Source organism: Euprymna scolopes, chromosome 43 (assembly GCF_053919585.1).
Source record: "Euprymna scolopes isolate OS-2025 chromosome 43, ASM5391958v1, whole genome shotgun sequence".
Lineage (NCBI taxonomy): Eukaryota > Metazoa > Mollusca > Cephalopoda > Sepiida > Sepiolidae > Euprymna > Euprymna scolopes.
In genome coordinates, this window is record NC_136524.1 from 36,360,160 (window position 1) to 36,377,435 (window position 17,276).

At 36.8% G+C, this 17,276-nt stretch overlaps 1 protein-coding gene across 1 annotated transcript in view; it reads right to left on the minus strand.

Moving 5' to 3' along the window:
• The window catches only part of LOC145268289 (electron transfer flavoprotein-ubiquinone oxidoreductase, mitochondrial-like), a 162,109-nt gene that overhangs the window by 19,028 nt on the left and 125,805 nt on the right, over positions 1 to 17,276 (minus strand). The window contains exons 8-9 of the mRNA XM_080123696.1: positions 14,847 to 15,059; positions 10,485 to 10,559 (exon numbers count right to left, since the gene is read on the minus strand). Of these exons, the coding sequence (XP_079979822.1) occupies positions 10,485 to 10,559; positions 14,847 to 15,059 (288 nt within the window). The remainder of the gene's footprint in view (positions 1 to 10,484; positions 10,560 to 14,846; positions 15,060 to 17,276) is intronic.

The window sequence follows — 17,276 nt, forward strand, 5'->3', positions numbered from 1 at the left end:
AACTTATTGAAGGCACCTAATATATATAGATATATATATATATATATATATATATATATATATATATATACACACACTGTATATTTAGGCAGCATTTTTTCTTTTATGCACGTTTCATTAAATAGCACAGATAACTCTTGCTTCTTTTTCTTGTAATCCTCCTTTTCTCTTTGTCAGACCATTTTCCGAACGTTTTTTCCGAGTGAAAAAAGAAATTTCCCATAATCGCGAACGTTTTCGACCTCCATTGGTCATCCTCAAGCGAGTAGTAACAAATAAAAAATGAAATTGAAAAATGAAAGTAGCGAGATGAAATGAAAAGACAATTAAATTTTTTTCAATTTCATTTTTTATTTTTTACTATTCGCCCGAGGATGACCAATGGAGGTCGAAAACGTTCGCGATTATGGGAAATTTCTTTTCTCACTCGAAAAAAATGTTCGGAAAATGGTCCGACAAAGAGAAAAGGAGGATTACAAGAAAAACAAGCAAGTGTTACCTGTGCTATTTAATGAAACGTGCATATATATATATGTATATATATATATATATATATATATATATATATATATATATATATATATATTTGTAGTCATCGACACACAGTTCTGTTTCGCTGTATCATAACTCATCAGTGCTGCTAGACTAGCACCTCTCCCAAGCCAAGGATTGAACCTAGAACCATCGCGTTGACAGTCAGCAGTTCTACCGATTGACCCACGAGAGCGGTGCCCGTAAATATATATATATATATATATATATATATATATTTTCATCCAGTCACAAAAAATACAAAATGGTATAAACACTGATACAAAACTTGCAGTATGGAGAACACGCATTATTTGACATTACCTACAATATGAAATCATTATATATCTAAGTGGCCTGGCAAGGCCACATGGGAGACAATTCAAGCAGCAAAACTGGGAGACAATTCAAGCAGCAAAGCTGACCTGTAGGACATTATATATACAAATATAGGCAAATTTGGGCATACTTTATTGGTTTGAAAATATAGGTACTTTTTTCACTAATTGTCATAAAAATTTTAACCATAGAATAGTATTATAATCTTCAAAAAAAGCCTGCAAATTTTCATGTAGTTTCGTCCAATAGAACCAAAGATATGAGCATTTCAATATTCAATTTGACTACCAGTATAGATATATCCATATATATATATATATATATATATATATATATATATATATATATATATATATATATCACCTTTTTGGCAATTTTATCAGTTTCAAACCTGAGCAAATATTGATGAGAATTTAACAAATGAAGGCTTGTTGAAAAGGTAATGAGCTGAATTGTGTAGTGGGTTATGTGACATTTGTCCTTTAGATCGCACATTAAGGGGATCATTCATCATCCAAAGCCTATTTTTGGCAATTTTTTTACAGCCATAAAATGTTTCAATCATAGTCATTTATTTTTCTAGTTTTGCATGTGAATTACAAAATATCTGATATTTCCCCAAAACCTCTGGCCTTGATGGAGGGGAGACTAAAACTTGCTGCTATGGTTTCAAATGATCTGAAATAATATCAAGAGGAAACTTGATTCCAAATATTTCTCATATGTTATATCTCCCCTCTTTGGTTTACATACATGAAATAAATTTTGCAGTGTTTAAAGATTATTTGATAGTGGAGATATTCATAATCGTACTCTATTTCCAAAAGAGGGGAGATATTACCAGTTCAATTACTCAGTGTGCAATTTTGTTTAAATAAATAAAAAATAATGCATTAAAATCTGTGATGGTTATAAACTTAATAATCCTACACTCTATACTGAAGAACAATGTGTATTTATATATATCCTGGCAGAAAAAAAATACTGTCAGACAAAACCATTTCAAGTGTTTAGGAGATGGAAGAAAGCAATTAAGTCTAACTTTTCTTCCTCTGCATGTCTAGCATAAAACATTTTTTTTTTTTTTTTTTTTTTATTACATTTTCACCCCAAACAAGGCAAATTGCCACTTTGGTGTAGGGGCTACTATCAGGGGCAACAACTACTGGGGTACTATGTAGGGATTTGGGCAGCAAGGTGTCGGTTCACGTTACACTTGAACTTCTGCACGTCAGTACTGTTGGGGAAGCAGGGACCTGGAATGGAATTCCAGAGTCTTGCGGTTCTGGGGAAGAAACTATTGGAGTAAAAAGATCTTTTACATCTAGGGATCTCTACAGTGTGGGGGTGGGATCTAGTAGCCTGTCGGGTTTGTCGAGGGTGCTCGCGTCGTGGGGGCACAAGTGATTGCAGTTCGTCAGAGCATTCACCACTAAAATACTTGTAGAAAAGGCAGAGGGATGCAACATTTCGTCGATGGGACAGAGGCTGAAGCTTAGATGACAGTTCAGGGCCTATCAGGTTTGCGACTCTCTTTTGAACCTTGTCAAGGAGCGAGAGACTAGTAGCAGATGCACCAGCCCAGATGTGGCAGCAATACTCCATACATGGGTGAATGGTGGCCTTATAGAGGTACAGGATACTTTCGGGTGTTAGTAGTTTTCTAGCACGGTAGAGAGAGCCTACCTTTCTTGCAGCGGCCCTGGCAATGCCTTCAATGTAATTGTTCCAACTCATGTTTCCTGTGAACGTTAGGCCAAGGAGTTTGAAAGATGGACTCTCAGATAAAGAGTCGTTGGCCATTGCTATGGGTGGTAGAGAGGGTTTCTTGTAATTATTGAATGAAACTAGCATTGAACGCGACCAACCACTTTTGTCCCCATTCCACTACAGATTGGAGGTCTTCCTCTAGTGTTTCTGCCATTTCTTTAGAAATGTGTTCATTCGTCTTCCTGTCGTGTCTGCCATAGAGTGTAGTGTCATCAGCATATATACCCATCTCAGAGGCAATGTTGTCGGGGAGGTCATTTATGAATATCAGGAACAATAGAGGTCCAAGGATAGAACCCTGGGGCACTCCCGCATTTATATTATATTGTTTAGATGTGCGACCGTCGAGGACTACCTGGATTTTTCTCTTATCTAAGAAGGATTTAATTATGTTAAGTATTCTACCAGTGATACCGTATGATCTGATTTTACTGAGGAGACCCTCATGCCATACCCTGTCAAAAGCCTTAGATATATCTAGAGCTACCGCTCTGCCTTCCCCCGCTTTGTCCAGTGAATGGTATATACGTTCAGAGATCACAGTGAGGATGTCTGCTGTGAGTGAGTGAGTGAGTGTATTTGTTTAACGGCATTTCAACCTCTAAGAGTCATTTAATGCCAAAAAAGTTTTGTTGGTATAATAGATTTTCAGTTTCTTGTAAAAATTTTTTAAGTTTCTTGAAAAAGTTTATCTTTTGAAGCAAGATGTTTTAGGTTTTCTGAAAAATTGTTTTAGTTGTAAGAGATTTGTTTTTCTAAACTGAATTTTACTTGTTTGCTTTATAGGAGTTTGAATACATTTGTTTCTTTTAAATAGTTTATGATTTGTTGGGGTTCCACTTCCTGGAACACTTTTCTAATGTTTGTTGTTTTAAAATATTTCTTCTGAGTGTGTTTGTGTTTTCTACATTCTGTCAGTAGATGTTTAATTGTTAGTTGTTGATTGCAGAGTGTGCAATTTGGTGTTTCCTCCGCTTTGATTAGGTAGGAATGAGTTAATTTTGTATGTCCGATTCTTATTCGGTTTAGTACAATTTCTTCTCTTCTTCCTTTAAAAATTTTTGTTTTTCGTTTTTAATTATTGGTTGATGTTCATGCAATTTGTTTGCAGTGCATTTGTTCCATTCCTCTTGCCACATGTTTTCTATATATTCGTTGATTTTTCTTTTTAGGTCTGTGTGTGGTATTTTAATTTTTTCCATTTGGTGGTTTGTGGCTTCTTTAGCCAGTTTGTCTGCTTTTTCATTTCCTGGGATGCCGACATGACTTGGTATCCAGGCTATTATAATTTTTTTATTGTTTTTTTCGGTTATTTCATTGTATTCTTGTATAATTTCTGTGATAAAAGGATGTTTAGATTTTACTTCAAGGGCCATGATACAGGATAGGGAGTCTGTATATATTATGGCTTTTTGTTCGTTGATGTCTTTGATGTGTTTGAGAGCTATTTTGATGGCCTGCAGTTCGGCTGTATATATTGAAGCCTCGTTGGGCAGTCTTATTTGATATTGATTTTGTCCATCTGTGCATGCTGCGCTTGTTCCGTTTATAGTTTTAGACCCATCGGTGTATATTTCTATGTATTCTGCATATTTTTCTCTTAGTTCTCCAAAGTTGCTTCTGTTTGTTATATTATTTGTAATGTTTTTCTTGTAAGTAGTAAGTGTTATGTCGGTTTCTGGTTTGTGTAATGTCCATGGGGGTCTGTCGTTTGTTTTCTGAGTAATTATATTGTCGGGGTTTTCATTGATTTGATGTATTATTTCTTTAATTCTGTGTCCAAAGGAGGGTATACTTTTTGGTTTCCTTGAATAAGAGTTTGTACATTGTAAGTTGAAGGTAGTTTTGTATGTTGGGTTTTCGGGGTTGGTTTGTAGTTTTGTTGCGTATTGTAACGCTAGTTTTTTCCATCTTAAGTGCAGGGGTAGTTCTTGGGCTTCTACATGAAGGCTTTCCATTGGAGAAGTTCGGTAGGCTCCCAGGCTGAGTCTTAAACTTTGATTCTGTATTGTTAGTAGTTTGTTTTTGTAGGATTTGTAAGTAGAGCTGTATATGGCACAACCATAATCCAGTTTGGATCTGATATGTGAGCGATATATTTTGAGCATTGTAGCTTGATCTGCTCCCCAATCTAGTTTTGATACTATTTTTAAGATATTTATTGCTTTTAAGCATTTTTGTTTTAATTTGTTAATGTGCTCCTTGAAGTTTAGTTTGTTGTCTAAAATGATCCCTAGAAATTTGGTGTGTTGTACTACTGGTATTGGTTGTCCATCTAGTTTGAGCTGTGGGTCAAGGTGGTATTTTCGTTTCCTACAAAAGTGGATACATGTGGTTTTGCTTTTGGACATTTTAAATCCATTTTGGTTAACCCAAAGGTCTATTTTGTTAAGGCAATGTTGCATTTGTCTTTCAATAGTTGGCATATTTGGTGATGAGTAAGTTATTGAAAAGTCATCAACAAATAGTGTTTTTTCGAATCCCATGTTAACATTTTCGATTATACTGTTGATTTTAATTAGAAAAAGGGTGGCAGATAGTACGCTACCCTGTGGTACCCCTGTTTCTTGTGTGTGTTGATCTGATGTTGTATTTCCTAAGCATACTTTAAATGTTCTGTGGGATAGGAATTCTTGGATAAATTTTGCTAGGTTTCCTCTGATTCCCATATTATGAATATCTTTCAAGATTCCATATCTCCACGTGGTGTCATACGCCTTTTCGATATCAAAAAAGATTGAGACCACGTGGTGGTTTCTTATTAGACCGTTACGAATATATGTTTCTAGCCGAATAAGTTGGTCATTAGTACCTTGATTTTGTCTAAATCCACTTTGGTGCGTAGAAATGAGGTTATATTTTTCTAAATGCCACATTAGTCTTGTATTGACCATCCTTTCTGTTGTTTTGCATATACAGCTTGTTAAGGCGATAGGACGATAATTGGTAGGGTTGGAGTGATCTTTTCCTGCTTTAGGAATTGGGATGATATTGGAGTCGAGCCAGTGTTTTGGAAAATTGTTAGTCCACCATATTTTGTTAATTATCTGTAAGAGAATGTTGAGAGATGTGTCTGGCATGTGTTTTAGAAATTGATAGTGGATGTCGTCTGGACCAGTAGCTGTATCTTTACTTTTATGAATTGCATTTTTTAGTTCTGTTATAGTGAAAGAGGTGTTATAGTATTCTTTGTTATTGGATGTGAAATTGAGTTTTTCTTTTTCTGCGTTGTTTTTGTATTTTTGGAATTTGGGGGAGTAGTGGTTGGATGATGAGTTTTGGCTGAATTCATTTGCGATTATGTTTGCTATTTCTTTTTTGTCTATAGTTTGTCTACCATTTGGTGTATTTATATTATTTATTGGTGTTCCAAGTTTTTTTCCAGTTATTTTTCTTATTATTTCCCATGTTTTTTTTGATGGCGTGTTGTTGTTCAATTTGGAAATATAGTTTTGCCAGGTTTCTTTTTTGCTTTTTTTTATAATATAGCGTGCTTTTGCTCGTGCTTGTAGGTATTTTTGAAGGTTGGGTTTTGTAGGATGTTGTTTGAAGTGTTTTAGCATTTTTTTCCTGTTGGTTATTGCTTGCTTACATTCTATTGTGAACCATGGCGTTGATTTTGGGTGTGGTTTGGTGGAAGATTTTGGGATTGTCTTGGTTGCTATTTCGTTTAGTGTATTGGTGAAAGCTAACATAGGATCTGGTTTGTTAACTATTTCTTGATTAATTAGATTTGTGCAAAGTTTGCTAAATTCAGTCCAGTTAGCTTTATTAATTTGCCATTTTGGTTTTGATTCTTCTGTTGTAGGTTCTTGGGTTTTGAGAAAAATTGGGAAGTGATCGCTGCCACACTGGTCGTTATGTACCTCCCATTGGAAGTCCATAAATATTGTGGGGGAGCATAGTGTTAGGTCGATAGCTGATGTCGTTCCTGTGCCTGGGTGAAGGTATGTGTGTGTTTTGTCATTAAATATAGTTACTTCGGGTGATTCCAGTAATGATTCAATGGTTTTCCCATTTTGATTAATATTCTCACTTCCCCACATTTTGTTATGGGCGTTGAAGTCCCCCATTAATATAAAAGGTATGGGGAGTTGTGTTATAAGATCTTCAATTTCGGTTTTGTTTAGTTTATGTTTAGGTGGAATGTATATTGAACAAATAGTTATTGGTCGGTGAAGTGTAACTTTAATTGCTATTGTTTGTAGGTTTGTTTGGAGTTGTAATTTTATATGTGGTATCTGTTTTTTTATTATAATTGAAGTGCCACCTGTGGGTCGATTATCTGCTTGTGATCTGTTTGTTTGATTGTAGATGTGGTATCCTTTGAAGTTGATGGTGTCCGTTTCTTTTAGAAGAGTTTCCTGTAGGCCGATTATGCTGGGGTCATATTGTGCTATTATATGTTTGATTTCTTCGTAGTTTGGTTTTATGCCTCTGCAGTTCCACTGTATGATGTTTTTATTCATTTCCATAAGTTCGTTTAATTATTAATTTTTTTTCCTTTTTTTTTTCTGTTTGGTTTTTGTTTAGGTTTTTATATCTATTATTCTATTGGTTTGTTGTGTTTTGAGTGGTTTTTGCTTTGTGTTTACTTGAACTGCTTGGTTCCTCAGTCTCCATTTTCTCTTCCTGATCAGTTCTGTTTTTGGAGCTAGATTTTTTCCTGTGACTCTCGATTTCAATCAATTCAAATTTGTTTTCATTTTCGATTAATATTGTCTCTGTTTTTTGTTTACTTTGGTTTTTGGAAAGAGGATTTGTGTTTTCCCGTTCTGTTTCCATCTTTCCAGATATTGTGTTTTTATCTTCTGCTTTTGTCCTTGTACGTGATTTGGATCTTTCACGGTTTATTTGTGGTTTTTGCTGTTCGGGTTCTTTTTTGCTCTTTGGGACTTGTTTTAGGTCATTTGACTGAGTTTTCAAAGATACTGATATTTGTTTCTTGTTTTCGTTTTGGTTAGTTTTTAAAGTTTCAATTAAATTTTTGAGTTCGGAGATTAGTTTAAGTAGGTCTTGGTTTTGGGTTGTTTGGTTTGAAGTTTTTGTAATGTCTGCGTAAGTGTTTATTTTTTCTCGAGAGCTTGCTATTTTCCTTGCTTCAGGAAAGGGCACATTTTGTTTGTATTTTATTTCGGCTATTTCTTTTTCTTTTGTGTAGATTTTGCATATTTTAGAGTATGCTGGGTGTTTTTCTTGGCAATTTGGGCATTTTGTTTCGTTTGGGCATTCACTTTCAGTATGGTTAGGTTCTTTTAAGCCACATTTTCCACATACTTTCTGTCCTTTGCATGCTTCTCTGCTATGTCCATATTTATGACACTTATAACATCTCAGAGGGGCTGGTATATATTGTTCTACTTTTTCTATTGTGTATCCGATTTTTATTTCTTTGGGAATTTTTGGTGTATTGAAAGTTAGTATGTAGGTTTTTGTAGGTATGGTTTGACCATTCCTTTTTATGTTTATTCGGACGTGATCGATTACTCCCTGTTTTCTTAGGGCATTTTCTATTTCTTCTGCTGTAGCCAAGCTTAATTCATGGCTTTTTATAACACCTTTTGATGTGTTTAGTCTTTCGTGAGCATAACTTTTGCATTTATAGATATGGAATTTTTCCATCTCTAAGATGTTTTTTGCGTCTTTATAGTTGTCGACTGTGACAAGTAGATTGCCATTTTTCATTTTTTTTGCTGTTTTTGGGTTGCTGTTTTGAGACAGAATTTTTTCGATTAGGAATGGAGATAGATCGCTGATCTTTTTTCCTTCCAAGGTTTCGATTACTATGAATCTTGGATATTTTTCTTTATCAATTATTTCATAGTTATATTCTTGTTCACTGTCTGAGCTGGTTACGTCAGAGTGGGTTCTTTTCGATTTTGTAGTATTTTTTTGATTTCTGGGTTTTTTGTTTGGGTTTATTATATCCATAGAAGTTTGTTTAGATTTTCATCTCTCTTGCTCCCCACCCTCCTCGGAGCCCGAAATTGGGAGATGTAAGGGGGGAAACCCATTCGCCCTTTCATCCCAGGGATACAAAAGAGATATACTCAATTGATTGAGTTTGTTCCATCATTTCCTGTTTCCTCCTTTAGTTTCTTCTTTCCCAGTTTGATAGAAACGTTCGTTAGGGAGCAGTTGTGTGGTTTTTGTCTCATCAATTGATTGGCCCTTGCCATCGCCTTCTAACACTTAACTGGTTTGTCTATGTTTGTAGTAATGAAATGTATTATCTTTGGATTAAGTTTTTTTTTTTTTTTTTAAATTTTATTTAGATGTTATAATTGACATTTTCAGTGTAAGTGTTAGGGCTTGACATGACTAGCCGATTGGTTGGATCGGGCCTCTCCAACCGCCCGTCTAGCCTAGTACAAGGCCAAAGTAGAGTGTTGCTACAGGTACCTTTATTTTCCCTAGGCATCGGTTGCTCAGCCACCAGGATCCTTTTCCTAGGCATCACGGGTTGCCACCCACGGCCAACAGGTAGCCCCGTTGAGGGACTTTTACCCTCTGCAGGAGGAACAGTCGGCGTATTCTAATGCCCTGCCGACAGGGTCAACCGGAAAGTAGAGAAGGAAAAAAGGAGGGGGGAAGGGGAGGGGGCTGTTGTTTTTATTTTGTTTTTGTAGAACATAATTAAGTTTTACAAAAGAGAATAGAAAACAAAAACAGAAATCGATGTAGGTGCGTTTCGTCTCAGGAAGCCAATAGGCAGCCTGATCTGGTAGCACCAGATGTCTGCTGTGGAACGGGCTTGTCTAAATCCATATTGTTTGTCAGTCAGTAGTTTAGCATCTGTAAGATGATGGACTAGAGCATGGTTAATTATGGTCTCAAATATTTTGGCAAAAAGTGGGAGGAGGCTAATGGGGCGATAATTTGATGGGTCTGTCCTGTCGCCAGAATTCTTGAATACTGGTACAACAGAAGCAGTTTTCCAACAGCCCGGAAAGCAAGCTTCATTAAGACATTTGTTGTAGAGTTTGGAGAGAACTGGAGCTACTTCGGCTGAGCACTTTTTTAATAGCACAGCTGGGATAAGATCGGGTCCACATGCTTTTGAGGTGTCAAGGTTTTTTATGATAGCATGCACCTGAGCAGGGGTGGTTTTCAGATCGTCTAGTGTGGCGTCTGTCCGCATAGGAAAGTCAGGTACATACCTTCTTTACACAAAGATTTTTTGAAAGGAGGTTACCTTGCAGATAATAACAAATATTTCTGTTATAAACCGTCCATATCATTAATTTGAGCTGATTCTATGACCAATCTCCCAAATCCACTCATAAAGTTCTTCATCTCTCATCATTCAATTGCATTAACTGTTATCCTTAAATGGCTTTTTGCCTTCATAAGTGGTGATCCTTGTAGTAAAAAAGAACAAGCCGAGTATGCAAGGTTCTCCTTCATGAAATGATCAGGCAAACGATATTGGGTCAATTTTACCCCTATAATGGCCCCGTAGGGGAGCAACCAGAGTTATCCCAGAAAATCCATTCTGGCAAAAATTGACTTTCACCATGACTAATGCTTGTGCAGAAGTTTAAAAAAATCCACAGCGTGGTTATTGAGAAAGTATCACCAAATGAATGGATAAATGATTTGGGGGCAATTTTAACCCTGGGGGAAGGAAGGGAGCAACTAGAGTTATCCCAGAAAATCCTTTCTGGCAAAAATTTACTTTCACTATGACTAATGTTTGTGCAAAATTTCCCCAAAAATTTCAAGACGTAGTTATTGAGAAAAGTTTGAATAAATGAACAGACAAATGCGAGTGAATTACTAGGTCCAATCTCTCCTTTGTTGGGGGCCAAAACAAAAACTACAGAAAATAAAAATATACTTACCACCATCCCTACTGCAATTAACGGTTCACCTTCTCCCAGGTGATAAAGGAAAGATCCGCCATAGGTGTGCATATCCTAAATTATAATGGCAAAAAGAAAAAGAAAATAAATAAAATAAAATAATTGAAACAGAAAATGATCACCATATATAAGAAAGATTTATAAGGTACTAGCGAGGGGTACCCGGCGTTGCCCAGGTGTTTGGAGGTGTGTAGGGGGGTTAAAAAAAAAAAGTAAGTAAGTATGAGGATTGAACCCGAACCCTTGAGGCAAAGTTGTAAATTAAAGTGTGAAAAAAAAAAACGTGTGACGTTAACCATTGCCCCACCACGACATGCTAACGGAAACATGTTTGAATTTATTTAATTACTTGGATTTAGCAGGTGCTCGTTTTAATGAGTTAATGAGGTCAAGTTTGACTGCGGGATAGCATTCATTTACTGCTGAACGCTTTTTTTTCCCCCCTACCCCAAGATGTTATAGGAAAAAGACTAACCCACATGCGGCGAGCGAAAAATATTGAATATTTATCTTCCCGAAATCGAGCAAATTAAATAGACAGGCGAGCTTTGTTGTTAACTGTGAGATATTACGATTTATATGTGATATAAAAAGTTTAAAAAGTTGTGAACCGACCGACCGACCGCTTCTCTAAAAGAAGCCTTTTGTAGATATACAGAAAAAGCGAACACACATACATACATTTTCGCTTTTATATTTATAGAAGACTCAAACTTTCAGAATTCAAAATTTCTTACTGACTCCCAGAATTCCAAAGTATCTGACTGACTCCCTATTGTCAAATATTCTAATATTCAGATTCGGTTGAGTCTTTAAAGATAAAAAAAAACTCACTGCAACTCTTAGCATTATATTTTGGCTAAAAGGCTTCCTTACAATCTTGACAAAATGGATACTCTCTGTATAGATCACCTGCAAGGGAAGTCTACAGCAAAGCAAAGGTTCTGCAATCTCCAATCATACCACCACTGAATTAGCATTACTTGACTCTAGGAGGTTCGAATCAAGCATAGAAAGACTGACGTGCTTTTAAAGATTTACCTTTTCCTCAAGCAGTTGCATGAAAAAGGTTTTCAGGGGCTAGTTTATTAATTTATTAGTTTATTAATGGTTAAATTCAATAAATTTATGTCATTTTGACTTCTGCTTTCTGTTTAACAGAAGTCATGCTAGTGTATATCAAGAGAAAAAAAAATCCCTTCTGATTAATTTTTACATAATTCCATTTTAATTTTAAAACTTCACATTAAGAAACTAGTCTAACATTAAAACATACAATAAAACTCGATAACACAATAAATTCTATTTTTACTGATAATTATTTTTTCTACGGGATTATTTTCCATGATATTTGAAATTTATGCTAATTTAACCATGACACGTAAGTATGTGATAATGTTTTCACCTGAAATATGTTGGTTTAAAAGACCACCAATGTAAACAAGCACTGGTTGTCCATTAGTTTTTTTTTTGAAAAGCGATAGTTTTTTCATTCCATATGAAAAAAAAAATTTTTTTTCATGTGGAATGAAAACAAAATTATTTTGTAAAATTAAAAAAAAAAATTTTTTTTTCATGTGGAATGAAAACAAAATTATTTTGTAAAATTAAAAAAAAAAAAAATTTTTTTTTCATTCCACATGAAAACAAAATTTTTTTTTTTTTAAATTTCATTTTCACCCCAAACAAAGCACAATGCCACTTTGTTGTAGGGAGATGAGCAGCAAGATGTCTGTTCGCATTACACTTGAACTTCTGCATGTCAGTACAGTTGGGAAAGCTTTCTTACATCTAAGGATCTCTACTGTGTATGGGCGGGATTTTGCTGCTTGTCGAGTTTGTCGGGGATATTTACGTCAAAGGGGTACAAGTGTTTGTAGTTTGTCAGAGCATTCACCATTAAAATACTTGTAGAACAGGCAGAGGGATGCAATATTTCGTCGATGGGACAGAGGTTGAAGCTTAGATGACAGTCCAGGACCTATCAGGTTGGTGACTCTTTTGAACCCTGTCTGGCCGAAACACTAGAGGACGACCTCCAATCTGTAGTGCAATGGGGACAAAAATGGATGGTCACATTCAATGCTGTCAAGACTAAACTTGATTCCTTCAATGACTACAAGAAACCTTCTCTACCACCAATAGCAATGGCTAAAGACTATCTGAAAGTACATCTTTTAAACTCCTCGGCCTAACGTTCACAGGAAACATGAGTTGGAAAAATTACATTGAGAGCATTGCCAAGACCGCTGCGAAAAAGGTAGGCTCTCTCTATCGTGCTAGAAAGCTACTAAAGCCCGAAAGTATCCTGTACCTCTATAAGGCCACCATTCGCCCACGTATGGAGTATTGTTGTCATATTTGGGCTGGTGCATCTGCTACTAGTCTCTCACTCCTAGACAAGGTTCAAAAGAGAGTCGCCAACCTGGTAGGTCCTGAACTGTCATCTAAGCTTCAGCCTCTGTCCCACCGACGAAATGCAGCATCCCTCTTCCTGTTCTACAAGTACTTTAGCGGTGAATGCTCTGACAAACTGCAAGCACTTGTACCTCCTCAACGTAAATACCCTCTACAAACCCGACAAGCAGCAAAATTCCACCCCTTCACAGTAGAGATCCCTAGATGTAAGAGAGCCTTCTACTCCAGTAGTTTCTTCCTCAGAACCGCTAGACTTTGGAATTCGCTTCCGGGTTCCTGCTTCCCCAACTGTACTGACATGCAGAAGTTCAAGTGTAACGTGAACCGACATCTTGCTGCCCAACTCCCCACATAGTACCTCTGTAGCTTATTCCCTGATAGTAGACCCCTACATCAAAGTAGCAATGTGCCTTGTTTGGGGTGAAAATGTAATAAAAAATAAAAGGAGTGAGAGACTAGTAGCAGATGCACCAGTCCAAATGTGACAATACTCCATACATAAAATTGCTACTGTTTGTTTGTTTGTTTCTTTGTTTGTTCTTTTATTTCTTTATTAAATGCTTCGTTGATGGATCAGTAATCTCTGGTTAGTAGCGAGCCATTCTTGTCCTTTGTTGTTGTCTCTGTTTCTTCTTCTCCATCTACCTGACAAGATTGTTTTGTGTTACAATCTTATGCACATTCATTGATTTGATTCAGATAACGCTCTGATCCTCATCTGGCATAAATTGAAATGAATGACTCATCTTGGGGAGGCTCCATGTTTTTACAAGCTTCTGGGCTTGACTTTTACTCCTGATCTGAATTGGAACATGTAAATCAAATCCGTTGCCAAAGTCGTTGGAAAAAATCCAGTAGATATTTCACTGTTGATGCAATTCTCTACCTATATAAGAGCCAGGTACATCTAAGGATGGAAGATGGAGTATTGTTGCCACATGTGGGCAGGAGCTGCCAGAAAGACTTTATCTTGCCTTGACAGAGTTCAAAATAGATTTTGTAGCCTCGTAGGGGGATGCCCATTTCTCTTTCCTGCAACTTCTTTCTCACAGAAGAAATGTTGCGAGCCAGTCTCTGCTTTATCATTATTTTCATGGTAAGTGCTCATCTGAGCTCCACTCTATCTGCATCTTATCATAACAAGTCTGTACAAAATTTCAGACAGATCAGCACAGTAGTTTCCAAAAAAGTTGGACAAAGAGAAATATAATATGGATAACATGAAGAATTTGGGGTTTGTATTACTGTACACATAGATTCGAAAAAAAACAAATATATGACAAATAAATTTTATCAAAGGCAAGATAAGGTACTTTTCTACCAAACTGGATATATTTTTTGTGTTTTTATTCAATGTAACATGTTTATTCAGCTCGAAAACCATACAGTGTTTAGCGATGTATTGGAACATTCAAGATGGCGTCTTATTCTCTCTTTAACACGATAAGTGTGGGAAAAGATGTTATAAATAAAAAAAAAAACGGATAAAATACTGTTAAAAACTCGCTCAATATATGTTACCGTGACATAGGTTGACATATATTCAGTGTGTTTTTAATAGTATTTTGTGTAGTTTTTTTATTTATAACACCTTTTTCCATACTTATGGTGTTAAAGAGGGTGTGAGACGCCATCTTGAATTTTCAAATACATCGGTAAACACTGTATGTTTTTCGAGCTGAATAAATATGTTACATTGAATAAAAACACAAAAAATATATCCAGTTTGGCAGAAAAGTAACTTATCTTGCCTTTGATAACATTTATTTGTTATATATTTGTTTTTTGACAACTTTTTCGAATCTATGTGTACAGTAACACAAACCCAAAATTTATAAAAAGGTTATAAATATTGTTTGTTAAATATTCATGCTTAATTTCATTTCAAAAGTAATCCATACAAATGTCTTTAAAAGAACTCACGAGTGGCCATCCTATTGTGTGATGTATTGTTCCTGGTTTGTGAAATTCTGGATTAATTTCCCATATTTCCTTAAAGCCAATCCCATAACTTTGTGGTTCGCAGTCTTTTCTCAAATCAAAACGTTTATATAATTGTTTCGCTAGATGTCCATGACAGCCTTCTGCAAACAGGGTCATCTTGGCATGTAATTCCATACCTCGTTCAAATGAATCCTAATTTAAAAGGGAATAAATAAATATAAATAAAAAATATAATATTCGTTAAAGTCAATTAAAATATTTTGTTAATAAAAAACAAAAACACAAGGAATTTTTTACTTTCAATATAAACATCCAAAAAAATTTAAATATTACTGGAGGAATATAATAAATAAATAAAAGAAATAAATTTCTTTCAATTAACACCAGAAGCATAAAATTGAAAAAAAAAATATAAGAGTCTTCGGTGTGTGTTTCCAGTTGAAACTCTAGACTGAATTTAACTATGGTGTCAGAAAGAAAAATTTTTTTTCTTCAATTTTTATTGTTTTAAAATCACTGAAATTAGGTCAGTCAGTTATGGATATATATATATATACAGGGTGACCCCCCCCCCAAAAAAAAACAAAACAAAAGCTAAATGGAGGCCATCTAGAACATATGCTGTAGAACGGAGAAAAAAAAAAAAAAAAGGCCAAAGACCCTAGTGTTTTGAATATAATAAACTAGTTATGACAAAAGTTTCATTTCATTCGGACAAAACATTAAGAAACGGGGCCTAATTAGAGTTAGGGTCCATTTTATATATATATGTGTGTGTGTGTGTGTGTGTGTGTGTGTGTGTGTGTGTGTGTGTGTGTGTGTGTGTGTGTGTGTGTGTGTGTGTGTGTGTGTGTGTGTGTGTGTGTGTGTGTGTGTGTGTGTGTGTGTGTGTGTGTGTGTGTGTGTGTGTGTGTGTGTGTGTGTGTGTGTGTGTGTGTGTGTGTGTGTGTGTGTGTGTGTGTGTGTGTGTGTGTGTGTGTGTGTGTGTGTGTGTGTGTGTGTGTGTGTGTGTGTGTGTGTGTGTGTGTGTGTGTGTGTGTGTGTGTGTGTGTGTGTGTGTGTGTGTGTGTGTGTGTGTGTGTGTGTGTGTGTGTGTGTGTGTGTGTGTGTGTGTGTGTGTGTGTGTGTGTGTGTGTGTGTGTGTGAAAAAAGTATATTGATCCAGTATGGATGTAGAAATAGAACTAGAAAGAGAGAGTTGGACAGAGAAAGAGAGAGTGGGGGAGAGAGAGAGAGAGAGAGAGAGAGAGAGGGGGGGGGGAGCTGGATAGAAAGAGAGAGTGGGGGAGAGAGAGAGAGAGAGGGGGGGGGAGCTGGATAGAGAGAGAGAAAGAGAGAGCCGGATAGAGAGAGAGAAAGAGAGAGCCGGATAGAGAGAGAGAAAGAGAGAGCCGGATAGAGAGAGAGAAAGAGAGAGCCGGATAGAGAGAGAGAGAAAGAGAGAGCCGGATAGAGAGAGAGAGAAAGAGAGAGCCGGATAGAGAGAGAGAGAAAGAGAGAGCCGGATAGAGAGAGAGAAAGAGAGAGCCGGATAGAGAGAGAGAAAGAGAGAGCCGGATAGAGAGAGAGAAAGAGAGAGCCGGATAGAGAGAGAGAAAGAGAGAGCCGGATAGAGAGAGAGAAAGAGAGAGCCGGATAGAGAGAGAGAAAGAGAGAGCCGGATAGAGAGAGAGAAAGAGAGAGCCGGATAGAGAGAGAGAAAGAGAGAGCCGGATAGAGAGAGAGAAAGAGAGAGCCGGATAGAGAGAGAGAAAGAGAGAGCCGGATAGAGAGAGAGAAAGAGAGAGCCGGATAGAGAGAGAGAAAGAGAGAGCCGGATAGAGAGAGAGAAAGAGAGAGCCGGATAGAGAGAGAGAAAGAGAGAGCCGGATAGAGAGAGAGAAAGAGAGAGCCGGATAGAGAGAGAGAAAGAGAGAGCCGGATAGAGAGAGAGAAAGAGAGAGCCGGATAGAGAGAGAGAAAGAGAGAGCCGGATAGAGAGAGAGAAAGAGAGAGCCGGATAGAGAGAGAGAAAGAGAGAGCCGGATAGAGAGAGAGAAAGAGAGAGCTGGATAGAGAGAGAGAAAGAGAGAGCCGGATAGAGAGAGAGAAAGAGAGAGCTGGATAGAGAGAGAGAAAGAGAGAGCTGGATAGAGAGAGAGAAAGAGAGAGCTGGATAGAGAGAGAGAAAGAGAGAGCTGGATAGAGAGAGAGAAAGAGAGAGCTGGATAGAGAGAGAAAGAGAGAGCTGGATAGAGAGAGAGAAAGAGAGAGCTGGATAGAGAGAGAGAAAGAGAGAGAGAGAGAGAAAGAGAGAGTTGGATAGAGAGAAAGAAAGAGAGAGCTGGATAGAAAGAGAAAGAGAGAGCTGGATAGAGAGAGAAAGAGAAAGAGAGAGCTGGAGAGAGAGAGAGAGAGAAAGAGGGAGCT